The sequence below is a fragment of the Sorex fumeus genome, unplaced genomic scaffold (genome assembly GCF_029834395.1).
Source record: "Sorex fumeus unplaced genomic scaffold, SorFum_2.1 ptg000111l, whole genome shotgun sequence".
NCBI classification, from domain to species: domain Eukaryota; kingdom Metazoa; phylum Chordata; class Mammalia; order Eulipotyphla; family Soricidae; genus Sorex; species Sorex fumeus.
The window spans coordinates 9,558,009-9,571,260 of record NW_026606168.1 but is presented as its reverse complement, the minus strand read 5'-3'; the positions used below and the strand labels follow the sequence as shown (position 1 = coordinate 9,571,260).

Here is a 13,252-nt window from a genome sequence, read left to right as displayed (position 1 = left end):
GTAAGACTGACCACTCAGACTGAAACTCCGCTGTCTACTTAACAGAAACTCTGAAACTCAAGGGATTCCCAAATATCCTAACTATTTAGAAAAGTTATACTGTTCACACTTTGAGCTAAGAACTAGCAAGAGAAATGTCCACCTTCGGTTTCAGATAAGTGTCAACTGTGACATTCTTTTGTTTGACGTTGTTGATTCTTTCTTAACATTTTGACTTGCTTTTCCATTCCCTATCTGCCCCCTCTCCCCCCACACCGGACTGTTCAGAAACGGGGTGACGTGACACGAGAGAATGTGAACCAGTGCATCCTGGAGATTATGATTGCGGCCCCGGACACCATGTCTGTCACTCTGTTCTTCATGCTTTTCCTCATCACAGAGCACAGGCAGGTCGAGGAGGCAATAATGAAGGAAATCAAGACTGTGGTTGGTAAGACTTGGTCAAGAAGTAAGAGGGCTCTGAAGACACTTCCTGTTGTCAACCAAGGTCCTAGGAATCTAATGCTTGATAATGTCTTCATACTCAGAACAATCAAACAACCCTTCCCATAACTCATTAATTATATCAAGTTGGCTGAAAGTTTTGGGTTTTAAAATGATTCTTCCTTAAAAAGTTCTTTTAAAAAAATAATAAAAGCAATGGGTTGAAGCAATAGGATAGGAAGTGGGGCACTTTCTTTGCATATGGTTGACCCAGGATTCTAGCCACAGTACCCCACATGGTACCCAGATTCTGCCATGAATTATGAGAACCGCCGGGTGTGGCCCCCAAATTAAAATAAAACCATCAAACAGACAGGTCAAAAGCAGAAAATTATGTTCTCCAATTCTTCCCACTCTCCTCGCTCACCTCCTTCTTATCCCTCTGGGGAACCACTGTACAGTGTTTGCTCTGTTCTACAAGGTCTTTATGTGCACAGAAACTCAGATACACAGCTGTGTTTAATTTAGTTTTTTGTGTTTTTTTTTTTTTCGGAGGGCAACACCCAGCAGTGCTCAAAGCTAACTCCTGGCTCTGTACTCAGGGATCACTCCTGGAGGTGCTCAGAGGACTATATATGGTACCAGAGATTGAATGTGGGTTGACCACATGCAAGTCAAGAGCCTTATCTGCTGCACTATCTCTTTGTCTCTCCAGCCCTGTTGTCTGCTTTAAAATAAAAAAAAAGTATATTCAGATACAATGTCCTGCCCACCTCTGCAGCACCAAAAGGGCTTGGATGTGTCTTCCCAGAGATTGAGGGTTCTCATGTACAGTGGACAGTTTTCCTCTCCCTGGCCCTTTCTTCTCCCTGCCTTCCCATTCTCTACAGGACAGCCCCCAAGTACCCTCTTAACTCTGCCTTTAGTTGTCTTCCCCATCATTTCCCCACCCTAGCCAAACACTTCCTCCCTCCCACAGAGTGCGCTTTGAGTTCACTAAGTGCCACATGTGAGAAACAGGGTTCTGCGAGCCCTCTGACAAGATACACCCTTTCCAGAATGGCTCATATGTGCAGAAGACAGGTACCTCCTTGCCTCGGTACCCTAGACACCAAGTGCTAGGGATCTGAGGATGTTCTGAAGCTTCACCAATTCTAGGAGTAACCTGTGACTCATCCAGTATTGGTACGGTCTGAGACAGGAGCACCCATCCATCCCAGCCAGAGACAAAACACAATTTCAGCCCATCCTGGTCATATGGGGCTACAGATCCAGTGTTATCAGTTTCTTATGCTTTTTTTTTCTAGAAATCCAGACTTTCTGATGAAAAATGGCCCCAGGTTTTGAGACATTTGGCTTCAAAACTGAATTCTGATCAATCGTTGGACTAGAGATGCTTGACGAGTTATGTCCCTGTCAAGTATACATTTTAGATGTGCAAGTTTGCCTCTTAGATGAACATATGTTTCAACCAAGAGTAGACTCTTTGGTGGAAACTATAGGCATTTTAGTGCCCATCTCACATTAAAACTAGCATTTCCTTATGTATCCTTTTTTATCTGCTCCCACAGGTGAAAGAGATATAAGGATTGACGATCTACAGAAACTGAAAGTGGTGGAAAGCTTTATTTATGAGAGCATGCGCTACCAACCCGTGGTGGACATGGTCATGCGCAGAGCATTACAGGACGATGTCATCGACGGCTACCCCGTGAAAAAGGGGACAAACATTATCCTGAATATCGGAAGAATGCATAGACTTGAGTTTTTCCCCAAGCCCAATGAATTTACTCTTGAAAACTTTGCACAGAATGTAAGAGCCCTTCCTTTCTCTCCCCCACCTCACCAAACAATTCTTCTATTTATTTATTTATTTATTTTTGCTTTTATTTATTTATTTTATAAAACCATCATGATATACAGTCAATGATCTAACACCCTTCCCTCCACCAGTGTCCATTTTCTACATTTTCAATGTCCCCAATCTCCCTCCCGCCACCTCCTCCCCACTCCACCCTCTGCCTCTGTGGCAGACACTTTCCTTCTTATTCTCTCTCTACTTTTGAAGATCCCTTCCTTAAAAACCATGTGCCACTCTTGAAAGTGTCATTCATGAAGATTCTCTAGGTTTGTTTGCACCATGTACATTTTTTGTCTAACATGCATCCCTCTACCCTCACACAGCTTCTCAGCCCTCTGGCCCCCCCACTGGAAATAGGATTACCATATTGGTCCTCAAGTCAAGAAAGCTGGCTCTCCTAGCCTGGGAGGTAGCTACCTTGTACCTTTGACCATACCTCAGGTCAAAATGTGCAAAATCAAGGTTCTTAATCACACTGAATTGGTGCAAATTTTGTTTAACCCAACCAATCTACTTTGATGACAAATTTACCGTTTTTCATCATTTATCTAGCACCACCTAAGCAAACTCTACTTTTGCTTCATGTGGAGAGACCCAAAAGAGTGACCCAAAATTTGAAAAAAAAATTGTCTGCAATTCCCCAATTGTTCCCCCCACACACTAATTTCCATTCTACATAGGTCACATGATTAGAACAGCTTCCACTTTTCCTTGTCCTGTCACTGACGCATACTGAAACTATTCCCATTGTGTCAAATAAGCAATGATATTTTTAAACCCAAATTATCTGGATAATTCCCTCCCTCTTTTTTCCATTTGTATACGGTGTAGAAACATATCATAATTAGTTCAGTTCTCTCATTTATTGCTTGTATATGAGCAAACATTTCCATGCTTGCAACTGGTCAAAAAATTTTTACTGCGCATTAGTCATGCCCCAGGGACTCCTAAAGTAAAATATGCGCAGGACAGGTAGAAATACAAAACAGATAGACGGTTCCCACTAACTCTGTGCATAACTAAACATACTCAGCTGCTTAGCAGGCACTGGCCAAGAATCCACGTCTTTGCCTAAACTGGGCCCTTTGCATATACTGTGTAGCACAAAACTCACCACCACCATGGTGATCTTCCAAACAGTTGAGAGATGTGGCCATGCCACAGGCCTACCTGGTGGTGCCACACAGAGAGCAGAGCCGGGGGTGTTTGAGGGTGGCAGCGGCCACTCAAATGGGCTACAGGAAGATCTAATCTGAGCTACAGCCACTTGGCCACTTGTGTTTTTTTTCTTTGTTTTGGGTTTTTTTGGGTTTTTTTTGTTGTTGGTTTTTTTTTTTTTTTGGTATTGAGGTCTCACCTGGCGATGCTTAAGAGTTATTCCTGACTATGAGATCAGGGATTACCTCCTGGTGGGTTTAGGGGGCCATAAGGAATGCACAAGATCAAACTAGGTTTTTCGCATGCAGGGCCAACACCCTACTGGCTGTACTATATCTCTGGCTCTTCCCCAGCCATTTATGCCAGAGAAGGGGCCACAGCGCTGAGTTACCCAAACCAAGTGTTCTGATGGGTCTAAATTTTCAGGGTGACTTGGGCAGAGATGTCACGGACTTTTACTGCTCCAGCTGTCTAATCATTGGTTTTTATTTTGTTTGCTTATAGGTTCCTTACCGGTATTTTCAGCCATTTGGCTTTGGGCCTCGTGGCTGTGCAGGGAAGTACATCGCCATGGTGATGATGAAAGTCATTCTCGTGACGTTGCTGAAGCGATTCCACGTGCAGACGATCCAAGGCAAGTGTGTGGAGAGCATGAAGAAATGCAACGACTTGTCCTTGCACCCTGATGAGACTGACAGCTTTCTGAAGATGATTTTTATCCCAAGAAACTAGACAGAGGACTCAAACCCCAAAGGGAGCCAGTCTGCCTCTCCTCTCAAGCATTTCTCATCAGTAGTTGACCAGGAAACCATCCAGCTTTGCCAGAAAGCATCATCCTCAGCGCAGCACTCTGGAGACAATGGGTTCAATGGGGACACTTTCTGGGGCGGGGCTCTCAGCAAGCCAGCAGCCAGCTCTACCTGTTCGAAACCGAGAACCAGACAGGAAGTGAAAAATGCTAAAGCCAAGAGTGGAGGGGTGGGGGGAGGGTGGTCCATGAAGAAGCAGCACCCCTGTTTTGTTCACAAAACAAAACAGGCTTTGGAAAAGTGAGACCATCAGCAGACTCAGTGTCCAGCTTCCTGTGGAACCCCTTTCTCCCCTCTCTCCCTCTCCCCCTCCACAATACACGCCACCCTGCCCAGGCCACATCAGTAGCAGAGGAAGGAACACTGGGTCAATGGTTTACAATGGCTAGGCCAATGTCTGGGCAATGGGACCAAACACCCTTACTACTTTGATTGGGATTTTAATGATTTAGGGTTGATATTCTTAGAGTCTTTGTGCAAATTCTTACAAATTCAGCACTTGATGCTGCCTAGGAATTCTATTCAGTTAAATTTTCTTTATCCCTGTGTGACTTGTCAGTGGGAAAATTAAACCAGCAGCTATATTCTTTCCCAGTTCCTCCAGCCCAGCCTCAGGGGCCACTGGTGTAGATTCAGGTAATTAGTACAAAGAAACTTAGTAAGAACCCAAGTAAAATATAATTAGGACGATACATATGCTCCAGAGGAGGGAGAGAAATCACAAAATCATTTCCCATTTGAATAATGATCCTTTGTTCTGTCCGTAGTTTTGCTTAGCTCCACTTAGTATGGTGGATCAAAAGCTAACTTGAAATAATGGCATCTCATCAGTACAACAGCCCCAGTGATCTGGGGTCGAAGGGGTCCTCGTAAGTAATTTCACATTTCCAGGAATATAGAAGGAGTGCTGCTGCCATTCCACTGACTTTCTCTCTTTCAGTATTGTCCCTTTGTTCTTTCAATGACCAGAAAAAGCCAAATACAGATCAGTAAAGAACATCAGTAGAGAATCACTGCCATCCTGTTAAATTCTACCTCAGAGCTTATGGATATGCTCAGTTGAGGTGTAAAAGATGCCTTGATGATGGAATTATTACACATAGCCATGGATAAGAAGGTACGAAATGGCATGAGCTCTCTAGAGGGAACCCAACAGCTGAGTCCTTTTTCCAAACACCACTTTACCTGTGCTGTTATAGCCACTATGACTGAATCTACCAAATGTCACTAAAAACTGTAAATCATTTGTAAGTGTGTTCCATTAAGCCAACCAGCATCTCAACAGAAGATGAAAAGTGCAAGCTCCTTGAATGCAGGAGCTCTTGTCTTTGGTAACCCATCCCCACCTCCCATTCCTTTCAGCATCCATCCTGACCCAACACTCTTATTGACAGACGCTCTCTGCTGGTCCCAGGGACCAAAGCAAGAAGTGGAAGGTACTGAAAGAATTCGAGGACAGGCATAAGTAAAGAAATAAATAGCTGATATAGGAGTTACTTGAATCATTTCTACAACCTTCTCAGAAATATTGCTGTGTATCCTGAAATTATCTGTAGTCAGGAACAGATAATCATCCAAATGATTCAGACCCAGACCCAGAAGATCCAGGTTCTAGATTTCACTGGATCCAAGTTTGATTACTTGATGATTATTAATACCGAATTGACTCTGCCTCTGGCAGGAGCTGCATAGTCGAGCAAAACAGGCTTTGGATCAGTGCACTTCACCTGTCCAATTGCCTTGGAACAGTTGCTATATTTTATGTATGTGTGTATATATGTGTGTGTACCACGGTCCACAGTCCACGGTCCTCCCATTGTTCATCGATTTGCTCGAGCGGGTCCAGTAACATTTCCTTCGTGAGACTTGTTGTTACTGTGTTTGGCATATTGAATACGTCACGGGTAGCTTGCCAGGCTCTGCCATGCGGGCGAGATACTCTCGGTAGCTTGCCGGGCTCTCCGAGAGGGGCAGAGGAATCGAACTCGACCATGTTGGCTGCGTGCAAGGGAAACGCCCTACCCGCTGTGCTATCACTCCAGCCCGTGTGTGTATACACATACATAAAATATAAAATGTATGTACATATGTATATGTATACAGTCAATGCTTTGTGTCCATGGTCAAAGTGAAGCCAGAAGGCCGATAGTGTTAGAAGTAATGCAGATCAAAAACATGCTGGGGAAATGAGAACTAGGGTGAAGAATGGGTGGCGCAAGTCAGGAAGATCCAGGCAAACTTCCCTAAAGTCAAATTGTCTAAATAATTTCAACTCTTCCTGGACTCCCTAACTGGGTGATGCCAGCCCTTCCCAGGGATGGGGGTTGCTGGGATGATTGGCTGGTAGTGTGCTTGGGTAAAAGTGGGTAGGGGGTTGTTTGCTAAATTAAAGAAGGTGGACTTCCCTGGGGTAGCAGGACTGCGGTAGGGGACAAGGCATGATATTTTTTTTTCTCTAAAAGGGGGCAGTAGTTGGGAACCACTGGTATAGACAAACCCCATATATAGACAAACCCCGAAGGTCTAGCTAAAAAGTTTGAAATATGTAAGAAAATAGAAGAAATGCATTGGTCTCTGCTCCCCATCCCCGACACGGAACTTCTAGAGCCTAGCAATGTCCTGGATGATGGGAATGCCTTGGACTCTTAGTTGGCACCTGGATGGGGGCTGGTCCCCGGAAAGAAGGAGCCTGATGAGAAGCTTGGATTGTCCAGCGTACCTCCCTCACATGCTCCTGAGGAGGCGAGGAGCTGAAGATGGACAATGGACGCAGGATAGCCCCACACTGGCTAGAGCCCCCATGGCAGCCCAGGGCATGGAGTTCGGAACAGCAGAGTCATCACGCCAATGAACAAGTCCCACTGGGAGGTGCCATGCCCCAACTCCCTGGACTGAAATTCCTGCACTCCCCAGGGAGCCTCCCAGAGCTCAGCTCCGGGTGAACCACTTCATCTACTTGCTCTCCTGCATCCCCTATGGTACCCCTGAATAAACTGGTGAACTTGAGTGTTTCCCTGAGTGTGTAAATCTGCTGAGGGCGAGGAGGGGGATCACAGAACCTTTGATGTGAGGCCAAATGTGACCCGAATAACTGGGCGGGGGAGGGGCTTCCACCAAATTTCCAGTGGTATCTGAAGTGGGTGGGGGATGGGGGGTGGGCAGTGTCATGGACTTAACCTGACCCTGTGGAACTGATTCCCCCCACCTCCCAGAAGAAGTTGTAACAGATCTGGCTTTAGCTGCAGGATACCCAGATGAAGTTGCAGAAAATTATGGGGATGTGGGGGTGGGGAGGAGGAGAGAGTGGGAAGCGGGGGTCCCTCTGAGCCTCTGGTGGCCAGAGTAGCAGCTGAAACTGTCCTAACAGAACAGTCAGACTGGGAGTCAGCCTGGGCGTCCAATCTAAGATGCCTGGAAAAAGGCAAGATGGCCAACAAACTCAATGAACTATTCCACTGAGTATAAAAATTATAAAATCGACCCCTAACCATGGCTCTAACTGAAACCCTAACCCTGATTGTAAGTCCCGTGCTCATCCTAGCTGCCCTAATTCTAACTGAACCTTACCTTCATTCCTAACCGTCAACCCTAACCATAACCCTAAGCCAAACAAGCACCGTAATTTAGCCGAAAACTGCCATCCTAACCCTAACCCAGATGGAAAAGGAAAGACGGAAAGATGCCCTTTGGGACGAAATGGTGGTTATGGTCAATGAACTATGCAAGGAAATGGAGGATAACCGGCAGATGGTTTCACTTAAATGTAGAATGTGAACCACTAAAGCAAACACACTAGCAAAAGTTATAAGTTCTCAACTCAAGGTTATTGGGGGGGGGGGTTGTGGAGGTGAGTGGGAGGAATAAGCAGAGGGTCTACCCTGAGGGTGGGAGACTATGACTCCTAAACACTGGGGTGGGGGTGTAGTTACACTCTTGAAACGCTATAACATCATAAACTAATGATACATCTGTAATGAGGGGAGGAATACCCACAGGGGACACAAAACCCACGGATCAGGGATGGCCCTGTGGCAGTCACACAAGGCTGTGCTTTCCTCTGAGCTTGTCTCTCTCTCCAATAAAGAACCCAATTCAACAAAAATAATGACAAGATTGACTCCTCCATAAAAGCGAAGGAGACGCAGAGGGAAATGTCATGAGAGAGGGAGCACATGCCCCCCCCCCTTGTGGTGAGGGGCCTGGAAGATTCTCAGCATCTCCTGCCCCCATCCACACTGCTAAGATAGTCCCGGGGGGGACGGGGTGGTCCCTAAGTGCTGAGGCATCAGGCCCACACCATCGACAGATGGAGCATTCCCAGAAATGACCCCAGACCGCCTTGAACCACTGGGAGGTCCCTGTACAAACATCGAGTAGAAACACACATTAATGAAGAAGTGAGTTTCCCTGTCCAGAATATATCCTTTACTTTTCATTAAAGAGCTAGACAGACCATCACACACCCTGTTCTCTCTTCAGAACTCTGCCACCTTGGGAAGTACCTGTCAGTTTGGAATGTGCTGCTGATTCTGGGTGGTGAGAAAATTAATTAATTTTGGGGGAGGGAGTCCTCCAAAGTGGTGCTCAGGAAGTCCAGGGACGCTACTGCAGAGTCTCAGCCCACTGGTCCCGAAAAGGCAGGTCAGCTCAGGCCTTGCAGTGCTGGATTACCCCAGTGGTGCTTGGAGACCATGTGGTGCTAGGACTTGAGCCCAGGTTGGACATGTGCCAGGCATGTGCCCTGATTGCAGTGCTATCTCCCAGCACCTGGGATGGGTCAATTCACAGTGAAATGCATGCCTGGCAGGGCACTGTCAGTGTCAGATTATATGGGCTATTTCACCCTTCCATCCTTCAGGGCACCTGACATCAGACTTTTCCTGGTTCCAGGTAGGAACTGATCCCATTCAGAAGGTGCCAGAGACTGAGAAAGTCTGGTTGGCAGTCTGCACTGTGCATTCAGGGTTCACACTCCAGGCAAGCATGTGCCAATGTGGAAGCAACAGATGGATCTCTGTTGGTCTTCTCTTCCAAGGGGCCTGGGGCTGACCCACCTATACTTGCAAAAAAAAAAAGGACTTCCTGAATCAGACAGCCAAAGTAATGAACTGAGTGGAACTTGTGGCACTTGTCAATGGGCTGGACTTGAAAAGCAAAATCTGAGTTCTGGGGTCCATGGCTCAGCCTCTGAACCATCCGGGGGTACTAAAGCACTGGTCTCCAGCTAGGGAGCAATGGTCAAGTCCAGGTGACATCAGGTCAAGAGATACAACAAGGAAAGCACTTAGACAAGGCAGCTGGTCTTTAAGCCCTGTTAGATGTAGCTGCTGCTTCCTCTTCCACAAAGAGACAGTTCAAAGTGCAACAGAAACGGGGCTCAGGGGCTGGGGTGGTGCCTTAAATGGCTAAGCTTGAGATGGCCTCAGTCCATCCCCCCAGCAACACCTAGTCACTAAGTACTGTGCAGAGTAACCCTAAGCTCCGCCAGCTGTGGCCCTCAAAGGAAAACAAAACAAAAGAGACTCATTCTGAGAACCCTGCTAGCAAATCTTTTCTAAGGAAAAACCCTGAATCCACTCTAACCAAATACCCTGGTTTCACAAACTTCAGGATTCTGATGTTTGGAAGCTTTTTATTTTTTATTTCTGCAAAGCAGGTCTGACCTGTTGAGACTGGTAGTGGAGCAGGGTCCCAGGTGACTTGCCAAAATAAGAAGGCAGTGTCTCTTTCCTCCCTTTTCAAGTCCCAGGTCCTATCCCACGATTTAGCTCAGGTCAAATTCCCTCATTTTGCCTCATTTACTTTAAACTCTGCACCCAGATAGATTCTCCATATGTGTGTAATTAAATCAATTCATTCCTTTTACTAATCTCTCTGATGTTTATGTGGTTGAACAGCCAGTACAGTTAAAATCCAGAAAACTAGGGAAATATTCTTCTGTATCTGAGTGTTGCTTTGGTGTTACAGCTGCAAAAGCTGAATAGTAATAAAGACCACAATCTTGAAATTGTCGGGGGGGGGGGGGGCGGGAAGGCAGTGATACCTGGAGTGTGGGTACAGTCTTTGATGGGGGCACTTTGGGCATGCCCTTCTGCCCCTCCATCCCTCAGCTTTATCATCCCTCCTTTGCAGGAATCATGACAAACTTTGTACAGTGGTTACCTGGGGTGACTTACATATAGTTACATAATGAGTATCCATGCTGTGGTCCATACTCCCTATAGCTCACCAGCTAAGGCATCCTCACCCCAAACCTCTTCTTACCCAGAAGAGGGACAAATGGCAGATGTTTCCCTGTCCACCATCTCTCAAGGAGCTGCAGGAAACAAGCCCCTTTGTAGGATGGGGCCCAAGAAGCCCAGTAGTGATGAAGTGAGGAGCTTGGGGGACTTTTCCACAGGTTCAGCTGGGTTCCAGTCCATGCCCCATTCCCAAGCCCTAGGCCCCTCCAGTGAGCTTTGCTACCTACTTGGAAGACTCTCTGCTTGTTCCTCCTAAAAGTCCAGATGATTCTACTGCCCCATTATGTACTAAGGGTCTTACTCAAAAGACTACACAGGAAAGGGCTGTGAAAACGCACCAGCAGGTAATTGTATTAATATGTGGATTTCAATAGTTGCCTCAACAGGAAATAAGATCCCATTTAGGCTTTTACCTAACCACCAAGAACTTTCTAATTTTGAACCATTTCCATTTTTTTTCAGACGTGGCGCTGCACTTCAGATTTTTAAAAAAGAGGAAAAATACAGAAGTTTACTATAAGCACAAAGTTGGCAAGAGTCCTCATTAGGACTATAAAAATCACCTGGGGGGGGGGGGGCGGAGCCACAGTATAGCAGCAGTGTGCTTGAATTGCATACAGACCTGCCAGGAGTGATCTCTGAGCACAGAGCCAGGAGTAAGCCTTGAGCACTTCCAGGTGCAGCCCCAACAACAACAACAAAACCCAACCCAAAACAAAAATCACACCCCTTTCGGCCAAATTGGAAAAAAAAATGCAAAGAAACTCACTGGATGGGCAGCTGCTACACAAAATTTCTTCATTTGGCAAGGATTCCAGATATAAATGAAATATTCGATCCATCATCCAATTATTTCCAAGGAGGCAGAATTATAGTCATTTCCAAACAAGAGAATTAATTATAGGCATCAGTGAGCCAGGCCTGTGGGAATAGGGGTGGGGTGGGGGTGAGGCAGTGAGGTCGTCAGGCCCCCCTGGAGTGACAGCACCTCCTTCACCCACACAGGAAGCTGTTGGGATAACCACCTGTTGGGTAGTAATAGGGACGTAATTGCTCCCCAATCAGAATGTCTGGAGAAGGGGCCAAAGTGATACCACAGTGGATAGGGAGCTTGTCTTTCATGCAGCTGGTCAAGGTTCAATCCCCAGCATCCCGTATAGTTCCCTGAGCACTGCTGGGAGTGATTCCTGAGTGCAGAGCCAGGAGTAAGTCCTGAGCATCCCCCCTCAAAACAAAACAAAACAAAATGTCTGGAGGAGTCAAGCCAGCTGTATATGTAAATTATTGTAGAAAGGAGAAGCTTTTCCCTTAGGGCTCAAGGCCGGTGCTTTTCAAACAAAGTGACCTCACATCACCATCCTTGCAGCTCCCCCCCCCCCACCCCTGCCAGGCCACAGACCCAGACTTTAACCGAGGGTAAATCAGTTCTGCTCACTTCCATCACTCCATCTGCATCCTGCCACCTTCTGAGGAAGACAGACAGAAGCACACACTCGGGGTGATGGAGAAGTCTGTCCAGTGCAATAAACAACACAGGGTCCTGTCTAGGATTTCTTCTTCTTCTTTTTTTTTGCTTTTTGGGTCACACCCGGCGATGCACACGGGTTACTCCTGGATCATGCACTCAGGAATTACCCCCGGCGGGGCTCGGGAGATCATACGGGATACTGGGAATCAAACCCAGGTCGGCCGCGTGCAAGGTAAATTCCCTCCCGCTGTGCTATCGCTCCAGCCCCCTGTCTAGGGTTCTTGAGAGGTTAGGGGCTCAGCAGACAGGAGTGTCTGATTTCTCAGGACCCCAGATCCTCTCAGGCATCCACTCTTCTGTGCTGGTGTCCTCTCATTGATATGAATATCAACAGACCCATCCATAAACACCGACCACAACTGAAGAGCAGGCAGTCATTTCCAGAGCCTTCGTGCTGTTCAACTACAGAAACATGTGGCCAACCCCTCACTGTGAGGCAAAATGCTAATAAGACCTCACTTTCAAGTCAAACACGCAGTGTGATGCCTGAGTTCAGGAACCAGGTACCTGCTCTGTGTCACCCTGAAGGTCACAAGCCCTAATGTGCTCGGACATCTACATGGAGTCCTAAGTTAGTCCCACGGGGACATGAGGGTATTCACAGGACACAGTTCACTCACAAAGAATTGCTCTGAGCCCTGTTTGTACTGGCAAACAAATCTGTACCTTTACTCAAGGAAATTATCTGTCTCCAAGTGTCCATGGTTTTCTAGACAAATCACCTGGGTTTCTCCACAGAGGTTCAATAGAACCTCATTTCCCTGATGAAATCGCTATTGACCAGTCAACAGATTTCCCTCTCCCAAGCTCATCCTCTTTACAAAACGCAGTGACTTGCTCTCACCACTCCTATAGCTCTAGAAACTGAGGAAAAACGGACTTACTTTGGAGACAGCCCTGGCCATGACGGTGCAGGAAAGGCAGATTCAGTGGCATGGGTCCCACAGGCCAGCCTGTCCAGCTTCACTCAGAAGGGCTGAGCGCAGGAGTGTATCCCTGATAAATGCTCAGAGCTGGGAGAAGCCTGCACTGTGCACTTCCGCCAGCAGAGGGCAGACCTAGAAAAGCTTTGTGGGGAGGCTCCAAGCAGAGCGGAGGGCAGGGCCAGGGATGCCAGGAAACCGCCTACTGGGTGGTTTGACTGCCTAGTAAAATGATGACTCATAAATTCTGGATTCCTTTGAGTAATGCCTGCTCCAGGCTGGCTCAATCATTGCCGTGATAGAAGAGA

The 13,252-nt window shown here is 46.8% G+C and overlaps 1 protein-coding gene across 2 annotated transcripts in view; it reads left to right on the top strand.

Moving 5' to 3' along the window:
• LOC130043104 (aromatase) overlaps positions 1-4,251 on the top strand; it is a 72,846-nt gene extending 68,595 nt beyond the window's left edge. For both annotated transcript variants that reach the window (XM_056135415.1, XM_056135414.1), the window contains exons 8-10: positions 268-430; positions 1,995-2,236; positions 3,947-4,251. In XM_056135415.1, the coding sequence (XP_055991390.1) occupies positions 268-430; positions 1,995-2,236; positions 3,947-4,174 (633 nt within the window). In that variant the 3' untranslated portion in view covers positions 4,175-4,251. The remainder of the gene's footprint in view (positions 1-267; positions 431-1,994; positions 2,237-3,946) is intronic.
• The last annotated feature ends 9,001 nt before the right edge of the window (positions 4,252-13,252 follow it).